Raw genomic sequence first — 21,821 nt, forward strand, 5'->3', positions numbered from 1 at the left:
GTAAAAAGGATCTGTTGTAAATAGACTATTTCCATATTACTGACTTTTGACTCCGGATATATGTTCCATTTTTGTCTCGCCTGTGACGAAAGTCACAGAGTGAGACATAGGTATTACTATCTGGCGGCGGCGTTTACTATTTGTATAAAACTTTTTATTTCAGAAGGTAGAAGACCTGGATGCTTCATACTTTGTATACAGATACCTTATGTTAGGAAGTTTCCGTCTGTCATATGTCCGTTGCTTTGAAAAAAAATGGATTTTTTATTATGTGAATTTCTCACTTATGAGAAAAAGGATAACTATATTTGGTATATGGGTTCCTTGCAATGTCTACATGTCCGTCAGATAGGGTTCACCTGACCTCCACCTCATTTCATGGATCAGTGATCAAGATTAAAGTTATGTGATAAGGTCCGTTTCTCGGATACTCTAAGCAGTAGGTCAACTATGTATGGTGTATAGAATTATTGTAAGGGGTACATATCAGTCTGGCAGATTTCATCTGACCTTGACCTCATTTTCACAGTTCATTGGTCAATGTTAAGTTTTTGTGTTTTGGTCTGTTTTTCTAATACTATAAACAATAGGTCAACAATATTTGGTGTATGGATTAATGATTGTAAGGTGTACATGTCTGACTGGCAGGTGTCATTTGTCCTTGACCTCATTTTCATGGTTCATTGGTCAATGTTAAGTTTTCATGGTTTGGTCTGTTTTTCTAATACCATAAGCAATAAATCAACTATATCTGGTGTATGGAATGATTGCAAGGTCTACATGTCTGTCTGGCAGGTGTCATTACTTGACCTCATTTTCATGGTTTATTGATCAATGTTAAGTTTTCATGTTTGGTCTTTTTCTTGTATACTATAAGCAATAGGTCAACTATGTTTGGTGTATGGAATGATTGTAAGGTGTATATGTCTGTCTGGCAGGGTTCATCTGACCTTGACCTCATTTTCATGGTTCGTTGGTCAGTGTTTAGTTTTCCTGTTTAAGTCTGCTTCTTAGATACTATAAGCAATAAGGTCAACTTTATTTGATGCATGGAATGATTGTAAGGTGTACATGTCTGTCTGACTTGGTTTATATGACCTTGACCTCATTTTCATGGATCATTAATAATTTTAAGTTTATGTGATACTTGTAGTGAAACTTTATCTTTAGGACTATCAACATAAAACCAATCATGGTTAGTAAAGCAGGCGAGACATTTCAGCGGGTATATTTTTGTGTTTTGTCATAAATGATAGAAAAGTAGGATAGATAAAGATACACTTTAAATCACAAAATGATCATCAAGTCAAGATCTACTAACAATTCAAATTTTGCCGATATATTTAAGTAGACTGACTCTTTATGGGAGGGATTGCCCTTAAATGAGGATTTTGTTTATCCTCTTTTGTGTTTTGAGCAAAAACTAAAGAAGTTAGAGAGAAACTAAACAGGCTAAATGATAAGCAATACAAGATCATCTAAACTGATTTTTGTCGTGAATTCTATTCTTGTCTACAATGTTGAATATGCACATAGACCAAGGTGAGCGACACAGGCTCTTTAGAGACTCTAGTTAAAAGTTATCTAGTAAATAAAATCTAGTTAATCCTGCAGCCATATTAATTTTTATGCAAGGAGAAGTATTTCGATATATATTGAAATTCTCAAAACAGAAAGAGTTGTTCAACATGTTCAACAAGAAAAAAAGATATATATATATATCTGTCATTTGTGGATAGATGTCTTATTGGCAGTCTTACCCCAGATGTCTATAGTTTTATACCATATTCATTATACATGTATTAGAATATTCTTTTTAGTATATTAGTAATACTTTATAAAACAAATTTTCTTAATAATAAAATAAAAATGTCTCCTGTCTTACACACTTGATAATATATAAATTGATGCATAAATATATTGTCTAAATTTTTTCTTCACTGTAAAAAGTTAAGAAGACACTTTAAATATCACTATTTTGAACTAAATGTGCATACACACTTATTCAAAATGGTGGAAATTCTAATCCAATGTACTTACCAAAATAGGTTTCCATAAATATTTGTTAAAACATCAATCTTCCTAAATCCAAAAGTCATGCCATCAGAAGAGGATACACTGCACTATTCAATGTCTATATAGTTGTTAGTAAACATCCATTGTAAAATTCTTATTTTATTCATGATAGCTAGAAGACATCTTTGCTTGCCATGTGCATGCTCAAGCCCAGTTCAAATTTTAACTTTGTTTGAGGTTTTTTAGGGTTTTAACATTTGCCCCTATTAATAACTATTAATTACCAAATCTTGAATATTTGATATATCTTATAATAAAAAAATACTTTTTTTTTTTTTTATTATTATGTTATGAGTTATAGTTAAGTAAATACCTGTAGAAAAATGTATAAAAACATGTGCTTCCCTTAATTTTGCCTCAAACTCTGTGTACATTTACAATGACATTTCCTGTCTTCTTGTACTTTACTTTGGGGTTCGTGTTGTTTATTCTTTAGTTTTCTATGTTGTGTCATGTGTACTATTGTTTTTCTGTTTGTCTTTTTCATTTTTAGCCATGGCGTTGTCAGTTTGTTTTAGATTTACGAGTTTGACTGTCCCTTTGGTGTCTTTCGTCCCTCTTTTACACATGTACAGAGAGATAAATTGAAAACAGATGGGGCACATAACATTTATATCACCAGCTCATATTTATAATTGCTCAACTTTTGCTCAACTACATGAAAAGTTAAACCAAAGATCAATTGCTCAACTCTTCCTCAACTCAATGGCCAGGTTCAGTTGAGGGCCAGTTGAGCGACATCTATCAAACATACGGTGCTTGGCAAGGTTTGAGTTGAGCTATAAAATTGAGAATGGAAATGGGGAATGTGTCAAAGAGACAACAACCCAACCATAGAGCAGACAACAGCAGAAGGTCACCAACAGGTCTTCAATGCAACGAGAAATTCACGCACCCGGAGGCGTCCTTCAGCTGGCCCCTAAACAAATATATACTAGTTCAGTGATAATGAACACCATACTAAACTCCAAATTGTACACAAGAAACTAAAAGTTAAAATAATACAAGACTAACAAAGGCCAGAGGCTCCTGACTCTGGACAGGCGCAAAAATGAGGCGGGGTTAAACATGTTTGTGAGATCTCAACCCTCCCCCTATACCTCTAGCCAATGCAGAAAGGTAAACGCATAACAATACGCATTAAAATTCAGGTCAAGAGAAGTTTGAGTCTGATGTCAGAAGATGTAACCAAAGAAAGCTGCTCAACACCTAGCCCTCAACTATTTTGCTTAAAACAGCTAGCCCTCAACTGTCCTCCACATAGCCCTCAACTAGCCCTCAACTTTTTTTTTCTGTAGGGGTATTAAACTATTTGACAAGTTTTCACATAGGGCATGATAGTTTATAGCATATTTTTCTTTTGTAGACTGTCATGTCAAAGACATCCCCAGAAGTAACTCCTGACACCCATTTACAGGAACCTGCAGCACCAGTAGTTGAAGGTAATTATCTAATGTAAATTATTCAGATACCGACTGAAATGATTTATAATTACTTGTTTCTAATAAACGTATATGTGTTGTCCCAAGTACATCCATACTTTTCTGAGAGTATTGCCACAGTGGGATATAGCTGATCTGCTTAAGACAAGTACATGGATGTTTTTTTGTAGAGGGTCATGATGTTTCTTGTTTGTGCATCTCTCCCAGTTATTTGAAATAAACATGTAGTTTGTGATCACATCAACTTGAAACTTAGTTAATATATATAACTCAAGCAATTGAATATTTGATAAAAATTACGAATGGAAACGGGGAATGCTTCAAAGAAACTTTAACCAGATCAAAAAGCATAAAACAGCCCAAGGCCTCCCATTGGTCTCTAACACAGCGAGAAAATCCCACACCTAGAGGCTGCTTCAGCTGGCCCCTAAAGTTTAATGTATACAAGCATGTTTGCGCCTGTCCCAAGTCAGGAGCCTCTGGCCTTCGTTAGTATTGTATTATTTTAATTTTAGTTTCTTGTGTACAATTTGGAAATTAGTATGGCGTTCATTAGTTCATTATCACTGAACTAGTATATATTTGTTAAGGAGCCAGCTGAAAGACGCCTCCGGGTGTGGGAATTTCTCGCTACATTGAAGACCTATTGGTGACCTTCTGCTGTTGTTTTTTCTATGGTGGTTGTTGTCTCTTTGACACATTCCCCATTTCCATTCTCAATTTTAAGTTCAGTGAAGATGGATGTCTCATTAAAATAAACTATTAGTATTTACAAAGTGTGGTCACACACACACTGGAATAATAAAATAAATTAAATAAATGGACAGGATATCACGCAATTACATATTGAAGGGTTTCTTTGCAAGTACAAACTGATGGACGCCACTGGTGGATCAATAATTGTTCTCATGGACGTTTGTTGAGATTTGTGCTCTATCTGCAATTTTATGTCTAATTTTTTTAAGGGACTTGTGTCTGTCTTTTCATGTTGGCTCTAATGCTAATAAGGGGAAGTTGAAATGCTGAAAACCAGCCATTGGCTCAACTGGATTAATAAATAAGTAGTTTTTGGCATATTAATACATTGACACATAGACGGATAGACACATTGACCAGTTGACCTATTAAAAAATTGACATATTAAATAATTGACATATTAAAACATTGACAGATCATCATCTCAAAATTGAGGTATCAAAAGAGGATCAAATTCAAACATTGACACAAAGACATATGGACACATTGACCAGGCAGGGGTTAAAAAATCCACTAGCCCGACGCCCGGGACTACAGCATTTAGGCCTCGGGCAACCAAATTTGTGACCCAATATGCCCGACGGACTAGTGACAAAAAATTCTTGGCGTTTCTGAAATAGACATCACTTTTCTATCTTGGTCAATATTCAGATTCGTCATCGGGGATTCCCAGAATTTCAACTTATTTTGTACATTCACAAGTTTTAAAATAGAACAAATAACTCTGAATGGATCCCGAACTTTCAATATCGATGTATCAGTACATCAGTACAGGCTTTATATGCAACCTGATTGCACCTCCTTCTGAATAATTTATTGCAATATAAATGTGAATCCTTTTTGACAGCAGAAACCTGACTTTTGTCAGATATAACTTTTGAAACATGTGCACGTGTTATGGACGCCATTTTGGTATTGTTTACATACTGTAAAGAAGCCTCCAGAACCATGATCTAAATATTAACAGTCCCGGAAAACTTAAATGAAGGCAACAGTAGTATACCGCTGTTCAAAACTCATAAATTCATTGGACAAAAAACTAAATCGGGGTAACAAACTAAACTAAAACCGAGGGAAACGCATTAAATATAAGAGAACAACTACACAACACTAAAATGTAACACACACAGGAACGTACCAAGCATCAGACAAAATCCCACAAGAATAACAAATATAACATCAAAACCAAATACATGCATTTGGGATAGACAAGTACCGTGACAATGTGAATTTACACTCAAAAATAAGAGAAAACAAACGACGCAACGTTAAAATGTAACACACACAGAAAACGAACAATAATAATAATATAACAATGGCCATCTTTCTGACTTGGTACAGGATATTTTTAAAGAAAAAAATGGTGGGTTGAACCTGGTTTTGTGGCATGCCAAACCGTATCTGGTAAAAACCCTCCAATTAATTCAATCATTAATTAATTGAATATATCTGCTAACGCCAGTAATTGGAAAGTTTTTGTCAAGTTTTGGGTATCCAATTTGCACACATGTACTGTACAATGGATAAAAATTGTTAACTTTATATAATTCATTGTTATTGCAGCAAACTCTGAATTTGTGAAGCATACTAGGGCTAGCAGGTCAGTTTTGCTGGGCTAGTAGTTCTTCAAACAGGGCTAGTAAAATCATGCTACCAATTAACCGTGGGCTAGTGAGCTAATACAAAATTTCTTAACCCCTGACCAGTTGACAAATTAACACATTGACATATTTATACATTGACAGTTCTCAAGCTTTTTACACATCAACGCCTTGAGAGATCTACACATTGACATATTGACACATTGACAGATCAACACTTAAACAGATTCATATACTGACACATTGATGTATCCACACTTAGACAGATCAACACAATAACAGACTCATATATGCATCGACACATCAGGCCTCTACCATGTCTACAATAACTTTTTTTCAACTTGTCCAGTAGGACAAGTACATACCAAAACTTACTTGTCCGAATGAAATTGTTACTTGTCCAATTTTTTTTTTAACTCAAAATAACCTTTTTACATTTTAAGTTTTAAGGAACAAAACGAATTTAAATAATAGAATTGAATTTGATGAATTTCTTTTGAAATACTTCTCAAAAATATGAGTCAAGTACAACTGAATCTAGTCATGTCACAGGACTTAGGTTCTAGTTTTCACCAATGCCAGTCTCATCAGAATCTATTCAAATGCAATCAATAAAAAGAAGATGAGGTCTGATTGCCAATTAGAAAACTCATATGGTATTTATTAAAAAGAACATAATAAGGTAAGAAAATGAGATACTGATTTGTCTTGGTCCCAAATTGTCTCCTGTCTTGCCAAACTGTCTATCAATCATGTCTACTAAATATGTGTCCTACGGTGCCAGACTGTCTTAAACTTCGAGCTAAACCTGTCCAGGTGACGAACTGTACTATAAAGTTACCTAATCTATAAAGCGCAGCATTGATTCGGATCAGTAAGACTAGTTTCCGAGAATAGTATACTTTTGACCTGTTAAAAAGTACCTGACAAAGAACCAGTTTAAATTATCGATTGCAAGTCGAAGAAAAAGGTTTTGCATTTGAATAGACAGAATACAGAAACCACCTGACAGAAACATGTCAAATTAATATTTGTTTTGTTTGTTTGTTGTTTATAATTATACTCTGTTCAATAAAGTTGGATGAAGTTTATTTTCTGCAGAATAATTGTACTTGTCCCAACGGACAAGCTTGATACAGCTTTTACTTGTCCGACCTTTTTTCCCTCTGGTACCGGACAATTGGACAAGCGTTATTTTCGAGGTCTGCACATTGCTATATTGACACAATGTCAGATTAACACTTTTACAGATTCATACATCTGCACATTGACATATCGACAAACTGACAGAACAACACGAAACAGACTCATCAATTGGCATATTGCTACACTGACAAATCAACACATAAACATATTCATACATCAACACATTGTCATATTGATACACTGACAAATCAACACTTAAACAGATTCATACATCAACACATTACCATATTGACACACTGACAGATTAGAAAAAATAACATTGTTATATTGAAACACTGACAGATCAACACATCAACTGACTCATACATCAACATTTGATATATCAACACATTAACAGACTCACACATCAACACATATACATATTGACACATCAACATATCAACACATTAACATACTAAAACATATACACATTGATACATCGACACACAGACAAATCAACCCATAAACACTCATACATCAAAACACTGACAGATCTACATATAACAAGACTCATACATCAACACAATGAAATATTGGTACCTTGAGAGACCTAAAAATCAATGCATTGCCATATAAACACACTGACAGATTAACACATTAACAGATTCAAACATGAAACATTAATACACTGATATATCAATACATTAACACTCATACATCGACACATAGACATATTGACACACTGACAGATCAACACATCAACTGACTCATACATCAATATTTGATATATCAACACATTGACAGATCAACACATTAACAGACTCACACATCAACACATAGACATATTGAAACACTGACAGATCAACATATTAACAGACTGGTACATCAACACATTGACATTTTGACACACTGACAGATCAACACATCAACTGGCTCATACATCAATATTTGATATATCAACACATTGACAGATTAACACATTAACAGACTCACACATCAACACATAGACATATTGACACACTAACAGATTTAACACATCAACACATTGACATATTGATACACTGACAGATCAACATATTAACAGATTGGTACATCAACACATTGACATTTTGACACACTGACAAATCAACATATAAACACACTCAAACATTAACAAGTTGACATATTGACACACTGACAAATCAAAAAATAAACAGACCCATACATCAGCACATATACATATTGACACATTGACAAACTTAACACATTAAAAGATTCACACTGATAGATCAACATATTAAAAGACTCGTACATCAACACAATGACATATTGAACAGATAAATTGACATATCGACACACTGACAGATCAACATATTACGAGACTCCCACTTCAACAATTTGACATATCCACCCACTGACAAATCAACACTTTAACACACATTTGTCATCACGCTGATAGATCAACACATTGACAGGCTCACACCTCAACACATTGACATATTGACACACTTACATATCAACATATAACCAGATTAATACATCAACACATTGACATATTGACACACTTACATATCAACATATAACCAGATTCATACATCAACACATTGACATATTGACACACTTACATATTAACATATAACCAGATTCATACATCAACACGTTGACATATTGACACACTTACATAACAACATATAACCAGATTCATACATCAACACATTGACATATTGGCACACTTACATATCAACATATAACCAGATTCATACATCAACACATTGACATATTGAAACATTGACAGATCAACACTTAAGCACACATACATCATCACGCTAATAGATCAACACATTGATAGACTCATGCATCAGCACATTGGATATTGACACACTGACATATCAACATATAACCAGATTCATTCATCAATACATTGACATATTGACACACTGACATATCAACATATTACCAGACTCAAACATCAACACATTGACATATTGACATACTGTCAAATCAACACATTAACAGTCTCTAACATCCACAAGTTGACATTACGACACATTAACAGACTCACACAGCAACACATTTGCATATTGACACACTGACAGATGAACACTATTACAGATTCATAAATCTACACATGACATATCAACACATCAACATATCAACACATAAACATACTAAAACATCTACACATTGATACATCGACACACTGACAAATCAACCCATTAACACTCATACATCAAAACACTGACAGATCTACATAGAACAAGACTCATACATCAACACAATGACATATTGATACCTTGAGAGACTTAAAAATAAATGCATTGCCATATAAACACACAATATCAATACATTAACACTCATACATCGACACATAAACATATTGACACACTGACATATTAACTAAAATTTCAGACTCATACATACACCTTGACATATTGGCACACTAACAGATCAACAAATTAACAGACTTGTACATCAACATGTAGACATATAAACACACTTATAAATTAACACATTAACAGATGAATTCATCCACACAGAGATATCGACAAACTGACAGTTTAACACATTATCATGCAGATTCATACATCGACACAGACATATTGACACACTGAAATTTCAACACATTAAAATATTCATATATCAACACATTAACATATTAAAACACTAACAGCTTAACACATTAACATATTAAAACACTAACAACTTAACACATTAACAGACTTCTACATCATTACACCAATAATTCAATACTTAAACAGGCTAATACATCAACACATAGACATAAAGACATTGTGACATATTTAACACATTGACATATCGAAAAGATGACATATCAACATATTGACCAACAAATGAGGAGAAATTATCTATGAGTGTTTGTATGGATACATTTTTTTTTTTCACAACATGAACAAATCAAAACTTTCCATTTTTTTTTTTTTTTTTTTAGATTCCATCGGAAAAGGGCAACAGTCTGCCATGTTAAATCGTTTATTAGGGAAGGGCAGCTATGAATCTTTTGATATGAGATGCATGGTAACTGGCCAATTTTCTGTTGGGAAGTCGACTCTTGTTAAGCTGTTAGCTGGAGAAATTATACCTGATGGTCGACACCCGACAGATGGGATTTCTCTGGTAGAAGGTCGCTGTGGCCTAGATATTCTTACAAAAGAGTGGATTCTTGTTGATCCAGGTGAGAAAGAGCACAAGTACAAACATCTGACCACATTTAAAGAAACTATTGCATGGACTGCGCTATCAGCAGAGATGTTATAGCACTGATTTAAATTAGTTTCACATTGTAGCCATCTTTTTTGTGCCTTCTATTCACGCACCATATTAATTCAATATCAAATCTTATTTGTGTATGAAAATCTTAACATCATTACTAATCTCATTAGAAGGGTGTTAAGGTTTTTATATTTTGAAATAGAATTTAAATGTTAAAATTATGCAATGAATTAACATTTATTTTCCATAATCAATAATTTCATCAATCAATCAGTTAAAATATGACTCTCTTAGAAATATGTTAATAGCATTATGTACATGTTACACCTGATAATATATGATTCTTATCTTAATTCTGATTTTTCTTACATTCTTCACTTGATTTTGACAGCCTGCAGCTGTTTTGGATTTGATTTGCCTGATGTATTAAATATAATTTCAGACTCTTACAATGTCCTGGATGTTGTGTACCATAAGGTTTTAATGACCTCTCTGGAAGAAGAGGAGGAGAGTGAACTTACCAACAAAGCTTCAGATACAACCCCAACTGGTTATGCCAAAGCTACACTTTCCTCTTTGCCCTCAGAACAGTCTGCAGCAGCACAATCTCTACCATCTACGAAATCCTCCAATGTGCCTCACACGGTAAAACAGATGGAAAAGAAAATGAGAACAAGAATGACTAAAGAAGAAATAAGAAAGAAAATGGAAAAGGTCCTCAAAAGTGGGAAGTATAAGATGAAAGTTGGACGTCTTATCTTCTGGGATTTTGGTGGACAATATGTTTATCTAACAACACATCAGACCTTCATGACGTTCCGAGCATTGTTTCTTGTAGTATTTGATGGGAGCAAAGACTTGCATGAACAGGTCCCTGATGTGATGTGTTTTCCAGGGCAGCACATGACGCCAACTCCAGCAGGTAATATGCATGTTATTTACACTCCAATAATGCAAACAGGATACATTTCTATGACAGCAAGGTGATAATTCAAAAAACAATTAAATTTGTCTTTTTTAAATATTAAAGCCAACCTAAATGTTTACGTAACTTGATTACATTGCCACTATGAGCTTGTCACAAACTACCATATTAACCTCAATATGTCTCGCATTTTGAAACATTGATATGAGGTAAGACAATAATATTTATCAAAGATACCAGGTTTAAATTTGTGTACGTCCGAAAGTGTTTTGTATACACAAAAATCATCATTTATTGTGATAAAGCTTATTCCTGAAAATTTCTTTAGATTTTGAATGAGTGAATTCTCACAAAAAGGAGCTGATGATTTTTTTGTTGCGTTTATTGACAGGCAACATCATATTTTTAAACGACTGAAAAAAGTTTTTGAGGTCGTATATTGTTATGACGTTGGTGGTGTTGTTGTCGTCCGATTGGTTTTCGCGCAATAACTTTAGTTTAAGTAAATGAATCTTTATGAAATTTTACGATCAATACAACAAAAGAAAGGTGGGGATAGATTTTGGTACTAACAGTTAAGGAATTAGAGGCCAAAAATAAGCATTTTTGTAACTTCCAGACACTAACTTGTTTGTTAGTGTATGGATCTCTCTGGCATTGTACCACAAGGTTTTTTTGAAAAGTTTTTAGAATAGATTTTTAAGGTCTTTTACCACCTTCATTTTGTGTCAGAAACCTATATTATTTCAAAAATTTGATCACAATCGAAATTCAGACAGCATCAAGCTTAAATATTGTGTCCAAATTTACCCAGATTCCATATCACAAATGGAATGCTGGGATTCATTCTGGGGGTAATTGCCTCAAAACTTTAGGAATTAAGGACCATAAAAGAAGCAAAAAAAAACAAGCATTTTTCTAGTTTCATGACAATTACTTGTTTGTAAGTGTATGGATCGTGCTGAAATTGTACTACAAGGTTCCTTATCACAAAGGGGAAGCTGGAATTGAGTTTGGGGGTAATTGCCCAAAACGTTTAGGAATGAAGGGCCAAAAAGGGGCAGAAAACAAGCATTTTTCTAGTTTCCAGACTATAACGTGTGTTCAAGTGTATGGATCTCTCTAAAATTGTACTGCAAGGTACCATACCACAAAGGGAAGGCTGGGATTGATTTTGGGGGTTATTGCCTTAAAATGTTTGAAATTTATTACAAATTTTTTTGAAAAGGTTTTAGAATAGATTTTAAAGGTCTTTTACCTCATTTATTTTGTGTCAGAAACCTATATTATTTCAAAAATTTGATCACATTCGAAATTCAGACAGCATCAAGCTTAAATATTGACTCCAAATTTGCCCCAACTGTTAACGGTTCGACCTCTGCAGTCGTATCAGAATGCGCTCAGCAAGCATTTAATTTGATAAAGTAGGGATTTGGTCCGTTTTGAAAAGGCAAATAATTAATATATCTGAAGCTGTTTCACTGAATTATAGACCCTCTTAACCTTAAATTGTCCACATTTTGAGTTAGAGCTAATGGATATCTCAATAATTTTGACACAATTTGTACCAAAAGTAGTACAATGTACACTATACTATACAAACCTTTTTGGATAGAGGAGGTGGGATTTTTTTAAATTGCATTTTTGTGTTTAAAAGAAATGCACTATGATAATTAAAAAAGCAAGATAGCGGTTAGAACAAACACAAAATCCAAGAGCTGTTCCATAAAATCTTACACAGGACCTCAACTTCAACTGTATTTTGGTGGTGTGAAATATGAGTTTGTATAAGTTTGAATTGTATGCAGGTCTTAAGCGTTGTTACCTTTTTGAGCTAATCCGACCTGACAGGTCCATTGAGCTTTTCTCACCACTTGGCGTCCGTGGTCCCACATCTGTCATCCGTAAACTTTTACAAAAATCTTCTTTTCTGAAACTACTGGGCCCAATTTAACCAAACTTGGCCACAATCATCATTGGGGTATCTAGTTTTAAAAATGTGTGGCGTGACGCTGCCAACCAACAAAGATGGCTGCCATGGCTAAAAATAGAACATAGGGGTAAAATGTAGATTTTGGTTTATTACTCGTAAACCAAAGCATTTAGAGCAAATCTGACATGGGGTCTAAAAGTCAATTGGTCAAGATCTATCTGCCCTGCAATTTTCAGACAAAACAGAAACCCGTTGTTGGGTTGCTGTCCCCAAATAAGTAAAATTAAGGAAATTTTGCTGTTTTTGGTTATTATCGTGAATATTATTATAGATAAGATAAACTGTAAACAGCAATAATGTTCAGCAAAGTAAGATCTACAAATAAGGCAACATGACCAAAATTGTCAAGTGATCCATGAAGGAGTTATTGCCCGTTATAGTCAATTTTTAACCATTTTTCTAAAATTTTAGTATTTTTTTTTAAAATCTTCTTCTCTGAAACTACCGAGCCAAATTTAACCAAACTTGGCCACAATCATCATTTGGGTATTTAGTTTAAAAATGTGTGGCGTGACCCTGCCAACCAACCAAGATGGCCCCATGGCTAATTATAGAACATAGGGATAAAATGTAGATTTTGGCTTACAACTCTGAAACCAAAGCATTTAGAGCAAGGGGGGGGGGGGGGGGGGTAAAATTGTAGAATTAGTAATTTTAAGTAAATTTTGTAGTTTTTGGTAATTATTATCTTGAATATTATTATAGATAGAGATAATAGCAATAATGTTCAGTAAATTTAAAGTAAGATCTACAAATAAGTCAGCATGACAAAATTGTCAGTTGACCCCTTAAAGAGTTGTTGCCCTTTATAGTAATTTTTTAACAATTTTCATAAATTTTTGTAAATTTTTAGAAAATATTTTCCACTGCAATTACTGGGCCAATTTCATTATAGATAGAGATAATTGTAGCAGCAAGAATGTTCAGTAAAGTAAGATCTACAAACACATCACGATCACCAAAACACAATTTTGTCATGAATTTATCTGTGTCCGTTGTTTAATATGTACCAAGGTGAGCGACACAGGCTCTTGAGAGCCTCTAGTTTTAATATGTCTTCCTTTAACTATGCGCTAATGAAATAGTCTGAAGAACAAATACAACAATATAAAATAAACATATACACTGAAACAGTTGTCACTTTTTGACAGAGAATCCAACTTAAAGGAAGACTATTATCATGCAGCTGTTTAAATAAATGAGGTTGATAAAGTACCTGTTTAAATAAATGAGGTTGATAAAGTACCTGTTTAAATAAATGAGATTGATAAAGTACCTGTTTTAATAAATGAGGTTGATAAAGTACCTGTTTAAATAAATGAACTTTATCAACCTCATTTTTTAAACAGCAATTCAGCCTAATTTTTTATACTTTTTTTTATGACAGATTTTGATTTTATTTTCTAGTATTCTTGCAATATTGGGTCAATTCCATCCTGACCTATTGTAAGGTTGTATATGCAGGCATTCCGAAGATCTTGTTTGTTGCCACTCACAAGGACAAAGTACTAACGGTAAGTGATCTTATGTTAGAAATATAGTAGTTACTGTAAATTAAGAAATTAATGCAAGGTTTTTATTTTTGCGAAAAATGCGACTGAGTTGTAAATCAATAATTTAAACTCGCATTTTAAAATATTTAAAATGAATTAAACAGGATTTTTCTCAAAATCGTAAAAGTTTAAATCGCACTTAAGTCCAAAATGACAAAATCGCAATAGTAAATGCACGCAATAATTTCTGAAATTACAGTAGTCATTGCCATTTGAAACACTTGAATAATGTGTAAAAACTGCTTACATAATGATAATATGCAGATATGTCTTAACTTGACCAAACTTCGTGTAAAGCTACACTTTTGAAAGAACAAGATCCTAATTGATTGGTGGGTAATAGACTTAAGATCAGATTACAGGGCCTATAACTATAGTAGAATATATGAAGAACCACCTTTACTTATAGATAAGAATATGATATTTGGTTTGCATTTGTATTTATATTCAATTTGATACATCTCATTGTCATGGAAATTCTTTGTCTAGTCACTCTCAGTCATGGTCTATTGACTTTAGAAAAATGAAAAACAACACATTTAATAATTAATTGCGTCTGAAGCGCTTTTCTGCATTTACCTTTCGTCAGGAACGCTCAAAGCCCAACATTTGAAATCCAAAGATGGATTTGTACAAAAAATTGTTGAAGAGCTATACGTCCAAAATAACTAAAATAAATATAACAATTGCCCAGTTTAAATGTTAAAGTTTGTATAATTTTCTTTGCCGTGTCACTCTCGGTCATGGTCTATTGACTATAACAATTGCTCAGTTTAAATGATAAAGTTGTATTTAAGTCAGTTTTATTTCAACAAATATGTTGACAATATGAAAGTTTAGCATTAAGTGGTACTGCACCAGATGAAGGTCTTAACAATAAATGTATCTTCAGCGATGTCAGAGGCCAAGCTATTTGAAATTCCAAAATGTAAAACAAATGTTGATGGGTTGGTGAAATCAAAAATTAGGACACTTCATGCTTTGTTTTAGAATAAGTTCAATCGTTTATCAACAAAAAATTTAACTTAAACAATATCCATATGTTAAGGCAAATGAGACAATATCTGAAAAAAGTCTAATTTCCATGTCCAGCAATTTTATTTTTTTCAACCATCTTTTTTGAATATTTTAAGTTTCAGTATAAACTAAATTATATAATGCACCAACTCCTGCCAATTAAACACTCATTCTTGTATTTCTTCCAATAAAATATTGTAATTTAAATGTTCAACCCCCCACCCCCCCTCCTAAAATCATGTTGTCCCCTGTGTTATTTTAAAAACTAAATCATTCAAATAATATCCAAATTAATTCAACAGGCGTCCGATTCTCACATATATGATATATTATATAATAAACTTGCCCCTAATTTGTCTTTTTATATTATAACTAGAGCATGTAATAAAGTTTTGCAAATTTTAAGTGAAAAAAAAATGGTCCCCAGGGGTGATTTCCTTCCTGTTACCACTAAGTTTTTTTTACCTGAGGAAACGTTTACAAGACCAAGAGTTATACCCCATTAAGTATTTTGAAGAGCATCATTTTCTGAATGCATTAGTACAAAGAAATAGATGGAAAGGCGGCCAGGTTTGAAAATTCAAGCCCATCCAAGTACGAATTTATAGAAAAATACTTATTGGTGTTCTATCCTGTTATAGCCTTTTCTTACACTTTCTGAGAATAATTTTAAGTGTGCACCACACATTAAGTGTGTGTTTATATCATCTTTTTAAAAAATATATGTCACAGGAAATACACTTACATTTAATGTGATAAAAAGGACAAAAACTATCGCGTAATTCCTTTCTGTTATGTTCTGTCATGTTACCTGATAAAAAGTAACAGCATAACCATCATCAGTAACAGGAAGGATGTTCAAGACAATTTCAATTAAGAATCGAAAAGATAATCTACTATATGCCAACCATTTTATTTAATATTTAAGTTATCACCACCTTATCAAATAAATTTCCAAAAAATATACAGTATATTGAATAAAAAAATAGGTTTTTTCCCTTTGATAACAGCAGAGAACATTGTGCAATTCTAGTATAGTAGATAGTAACAGCAAGGAATTTATTTTAGAATTTTTCATTACCTAGGCAGATATTTCATCTTGCAAATACAGTTTCAAAGGATAAATGACATTGTTTGCTGTTATCTTGCAATTGTGACCAATCTAAAATGATGTATTTTTCTTAAACTTTAAAATAAAGCAGAAAAATCCTTTCTGTTACCAACTCTGTCCTGTTACCGTTGTCCTGTTACTCAAGATTCTTTCATGTTACCGACATGTCTGACTATATTTAAGTATATTTCTAAACCTTTTGTATTGCAAATGCTAAAATCAATAATTGGCATTTGATAAACTATTGCAGGATATACTAGTAAACCACAAATAGTGTCTTAAACTAATTCCTTATTCCCATTAGAAACATTTTAAAATTGATTCACTTTGGTAACAGGAAAGAACTGGAATTTTTTTTTACCATTTTTATACTCCCGCCGTCTTTTAGACGGGACGTATTATGGTATACCGTTGTCCGTCCGTCCGTCGTCAACACTTCGGACAATAACTCAAAAACACTTTCACCAATTTCCATGAAACTTAAGTGAATTGTTTATATCTATTGACGTAAGCTCCCTTTCGTTTTTTTTTAATTTCAGATTTTAAGTTTTGGATTTATGGGGCTTTATTCATAAAAAAGGGGGGATTTTCAACACTTTGGACAATAACCCACAAAGGCTTTCACCAATGTCCATGAAACTTTGGTGAATTGTTAATATCTATTGATGTAAGCTCCCTTTCAATTTTTATCAATTTCAGATGTTAAGTTTTGGATTTATGGGGCTTTATTCATAAATTCTATTTTATCTCATCTATAACTTTTATATAATGTATATGCCTTAATAAATATAAAAGGTACTTACATAGTGTGTTGTGAACAAGATAGAATGTATGGATGAAAAATTAAGACAACAAACTTAGTTAAATTTGAGGTAGCCTTAATAGTGCCAATTTTTTTTTGCATTTTTATTTATTTTTATTTTTTTTTTTTTTTTTGGGGGGGGGGGTATTTGACAGGGCTCACACTATTTCTAGTTGATCATATAAATTCATTTAAAGCATAAAAGACAAGTTAAAAGAGCAACGGGCGTATCATGCGCTAAAGCGCAGCCCTTTATTTAAAATTGCCATTGTTTGCTTATTAAACAATTGTTTGAATTACAGACAACAGTTTATAGATCCCCAATGTGTGTTCTTCGATTCGTGCTATTAAAATACAGAGTCTAAAGATTTTGTTTTTGTTTTTTCTTATTGCCAAAAATTAGACTTTTTCAGATATTGTCTCAAATACACTCTTGACCTGTTTTAGATTTATTGCCAACTTATTAAATGTGACTTGTTTTGTTAACTTATGTTTCTTTACTAGGTAGGTAAAGTGAATTACCGAACAAAAGTATTAATAACAAGTTTTTCTTTCAAAAGACCCTTTTTATTGTATCCCCTTGGAATGCAATATTTAACAACTGATAACAGTTTCATTCTGTTATCTGTGAAAGTATAAGAAATAGGTTAAAAGTGTAAAATTGACCTGTAAGAGAAGGTGTATGTCATTCAAAAATTTGAGATAAATCTTAATGTAGTACGCAGTGGAATATTCCACCATTGAAGATGCATATAAATCACCATGTGTGTGATACAGTATCTTTACAGTGTATTATTCTAACAACTTTTTATGTTTAACAGGAGAATATTGAGATCACACGTGAAGAGCTTAACAGAGGAATTGAGGAGTTGTTTAAAGACCACGAGGGAAACATCATCTGGTCCTACGACCTCTAATATTTGTCAATGCCAAAGATCAAGCCGACCCAGAAATAGAAGTTCTAAAGAAAACAATAACAGAACTTACACTCGACCACCCATGCTGGGGTGAAAGAATGCCCAATGCTTGTGTTCCATTAGAGCTAGAGATCGCTGAACTAGTGGCAGAAGGAAAACAAATAATGTCATTGGCTGAAGTTAAAGAATTAAATGACATCAGCGAGGTGTCTGTCCTGTCTCCTGAGCAGTTGACTGATTTTCTACATTTTCATCATTCTCTTGGGAAGATTGTTTATTTTGATACCCCCCAGCTGAGAGATAATGTAATGATCAACCCCCTTCTTATGGTGGAAGTTATGAGATCTTTTATCACAGGTGTGTATGTATTTTCATTGTGTAGTGAATATATTTAGGACTCAAATCTATGGCGGGTTCCCAATCTATGACAGATTCCTAATCTATGGCAAATGTGACGTTACAAACGTCAAAGAACTCAAATTTATGCCAGATTTTTGTTTTCTCCAAATCTATGGCACATCTGGGGGAAATAGTAACATATAACGTCACAATTGAATAACGCCATAATTCACCCATATAGTTTTGAACCCCATTCAAGATGAAGATATTTCCCTGACAACAATTTTTTTTAGAAAAAAGAGTTTTTGGGGCCCTTTATAGCTTGCTGTTCGGTGTAAGTCAAGGCTTTTGTGGAAGGCGTTGACCTATAATGGTTTAACGCATCATGTAAATATAACGGAATTTGATGAGACTGTTATTAAAGAGAGAGGATTAGCGCTATAGAACCAGGTTTAATCCACCATTTTCTACATTTGAAAATGCCTGTACCAAGTCAGGAATATGACAGTTCTTGTCTATTCGTTTTTGATGCGTTTTGTTATTTGATTTTGCCATGTGATTATGGACTTTCCGTATTGATTTTCCTCTGAGTTCAGTATTTTTGTGATTTTACTTTTTACTATTAGAAATTGCAATGGCACTCGTACCACTTCTTCCTATATCTTTTTGGTAGTAGTTTACTGTCTACGGCTCGCAAAGTTTATAAAGTGAAATAAAAAATTACCGGATACAGATTTGATTTAAATCGTCATTAAATAAAAAAAGATTAATTAACGATATCGCTAAAATAAATATTATTTGAAAATTCAAACTGTTTATTTTTATTTGTTACTTTTTTTTTCTTTCTTTTTTTTATAAAAAAAGCCGCCTTCTTGTTTTTCAAAGGTCTTATTAGTTGATTAAATGAATGTGTTAAACAGTTACCATGCACAGATTAAAAATGTTTATTTTTTACAGAGCACATCATTTTAATCTTGAAATCTGTATCAAGGCATATAAATTTTTTCTTTATGATTTTTTTTTTGGGGTTGACCATTATGGAATGTATATTTCAAAAATGTTTATAGACACGCTCCCATTGTCTTACCTTTACACTTGCTTAAGACAAGTAATTGCTCGAAAATGTACTGCATTGTTTTCAATTTGCACAAAACTTGCCATAGATTTGGAAATAACATAAATCCGCCATAGATTAGGAAATTACAAAACTTGCCATAGATTTGGGATGGCATGACGTCACATATACAATAGATTAGGAACCTGCCATAGATTTGAAACCTGCCATAGATTTGAGTCCTACATATATATATAATGCAGGTAAAAATGTTCCAATATCCAAAATGTGTTTACCTTTTATTAGAGCGTGACAGACTGTTTGATTATATCCTTTACTAATAGTTGTGTTGGTATGTGAGAATTTTTATGTAATATGATTACTAAAAAAACAATCTTTTTTTATCCACAGTGTTAATAATTGTGAAATGCATGCACTTGTTTAACTAATTTCTGAATGAAAATATTTTTTTTAATTGGTGATGTACGGCAGCAGGCAACCGAGAAGTTTACTCAGATACTTAGATCAAATTTGAATTGTGTGGCGTCACTTTTACTATACTAGAGTTATGTCCCTTTATAAATGGGTAAATTGCTGCATTTTTTGTTTCCATTTTCTTACTTAAGTTTGCCTCAACCAGGGACTTTCTATACTAACGGGGCTCGTCTCTATTGATTTTAACTGATAACTAATTAAGCCACCTGTTTAAAGCTACCTCCCAACAATAAACTTAGTTTTGTATCTCTAAAATATACGATGCTAGTAGTTATTTGAGTACTTCACATTACATTGTAATTGTATAATTATCATTTGTTGTATATATAAAATCTGATTAATAGCGATTTAAGGTGACAAAAAATATAAGATTTTGAAAGAATGATGAATTATTAATCTTAGACGTATCGTTTTGAAGAACAACCCAGTTGTGTAAAATGGTTTCCATATCACACAAGATGGCGGCCACTGAAAATTCAACGAACAAATTCCTCAAAGTTCAAAGATCAATATTTAAAAAACAATCCAAGAAATCTTTTGAAAAACAGCATTTTGCAATGACAAAATGTATAAAATTTCATAAAATCGATTTTTTTTTAAACTTGATAACATATAGTTTATTTGTATACATTGTTATAAAGAATACTTCGTAAATGTGAAATGATTTGCTATAAAGTCACGTGACATCAGCTACGGCCGAGATCAGTCTGATAATTTGTATAGATATCGTTATAAGTGACCAGTCCTCAAAACAAAGATCAAGATTGAATTTTGGTGCCTTCCCTTTTACAGTTCTAGAGTTATGCCTTTTACAAATGGAAAAAATGCGGAATTTTTTCGTTTCTGTTGTCCAACTTAAGTTTACTTCAACGAAATTTTATGAAACTTAAACATAATGCTTGGTTGCGAGATTTACTTTAATGTACCACTGCAACAGTTTGTCATCGCAACTCCTCTCAAACCACACAACAGAATTTCACCAAACCTTTTCAGATAATGAGGACATACTATGTAGTTGTGCATATCGACGGGAAATTGCGATTCAATTTTTTTTCTAGGAGTTAGCCCCTTTGAACTTATTTGCTTCAATGTACTTCTGCAACAGTTTGTCATCTCAACTCCTCTGAAACCACACAACAGAATTTCATGAAATTTTGTAGATAATAAGGACATACTATTTAGATGTGCATATTGGCAGGAAATTAATTTTTCTTATACAATTTGTTTTACTTACACTTATTTATTTCCTCCAATGAAAATGTGGGGACGTGGGGTATGTGAGGGTGCTCACTAAGGTTCTTTAATTTGTCCACATTATATTCTATCATGATAAGGCATGGTTTTAATTTTTTTAATACATTTTGCTCAAATCGCTGTAGACGTAGTCTTACATTAGGATGAAATT

The 21,821-nt window shown here is 33.0% G+C and overlaps 1 protein-coding gene across 1 annotated transcript; it reads left to right on the forward strand.

The window, feature by feature from the left end:
- The first annotated feature begins 3,304 nt into the window (after positions 1-3,304).
- On the forward strand, positions 3,305-18,528 carry LOC134718293 (uncharacterized). Its single transcript, XM_063580787.1, has 5 exons — positions 3,305-3,518; positions 9,930-10,172; positions 10,653-11,132; positions 14,536-14,642; positions 18,433-18,528. The coding sequence occupies exons 1-5, from the start codon at positions 3,449-3,451 to the stop codon at positions 18,526-18,528; spliced, it is 996 nt and encodes a 331-aa protein (XP_063436857.1). The 5' UTR covers positions 3,305-3,448.
- Positions 18,529-21,821: the final 3,293 nt, after the last annotated feature.

Source organism: Mytilus trossulus, chromosome 5, assembly GCF_036588685.1.
Source record: "Mytilus trossulus isolate FHL-02 chromosome 5, PNRI_Mtr1.1.1.hap1, whole genome shotgun sequence".
In the NCBI taxonomy this organism is placed as follows: Eukaryota; Metazoa; Mollusca; class Bivalvia; order Mytilida; family Mytilidae; genus Mytilus; species Mytilus trossulus.

What these genes read in the sequence shown, in the direction of transcription:
- LOC134718293 (XM_063580787.1), top strand. Translation starts at nt 3,449, where the DNA reads ATGTCAAAGACATCCCCAGAAGTAACTCCTGACACCCATTTACAGGAA. An exon ending in GTGGATTCTTGTTGATCCAG is followed by an intron (nt 10,173 to 10,652) that starts GTGAGAAAGAGC and finishes ATATAATTTCAG; the next exon opens with ACTCTTACAATGTCCTGGAT. An exon ending in ACAAGGACAAAGTACTAACG is followed by an intron (nt 14,643 to 18,432) that starts GTAAGTGATCTT and finishes TATGTTTAACAG; the next exon opens with GAGAATATTGAGATCACACG.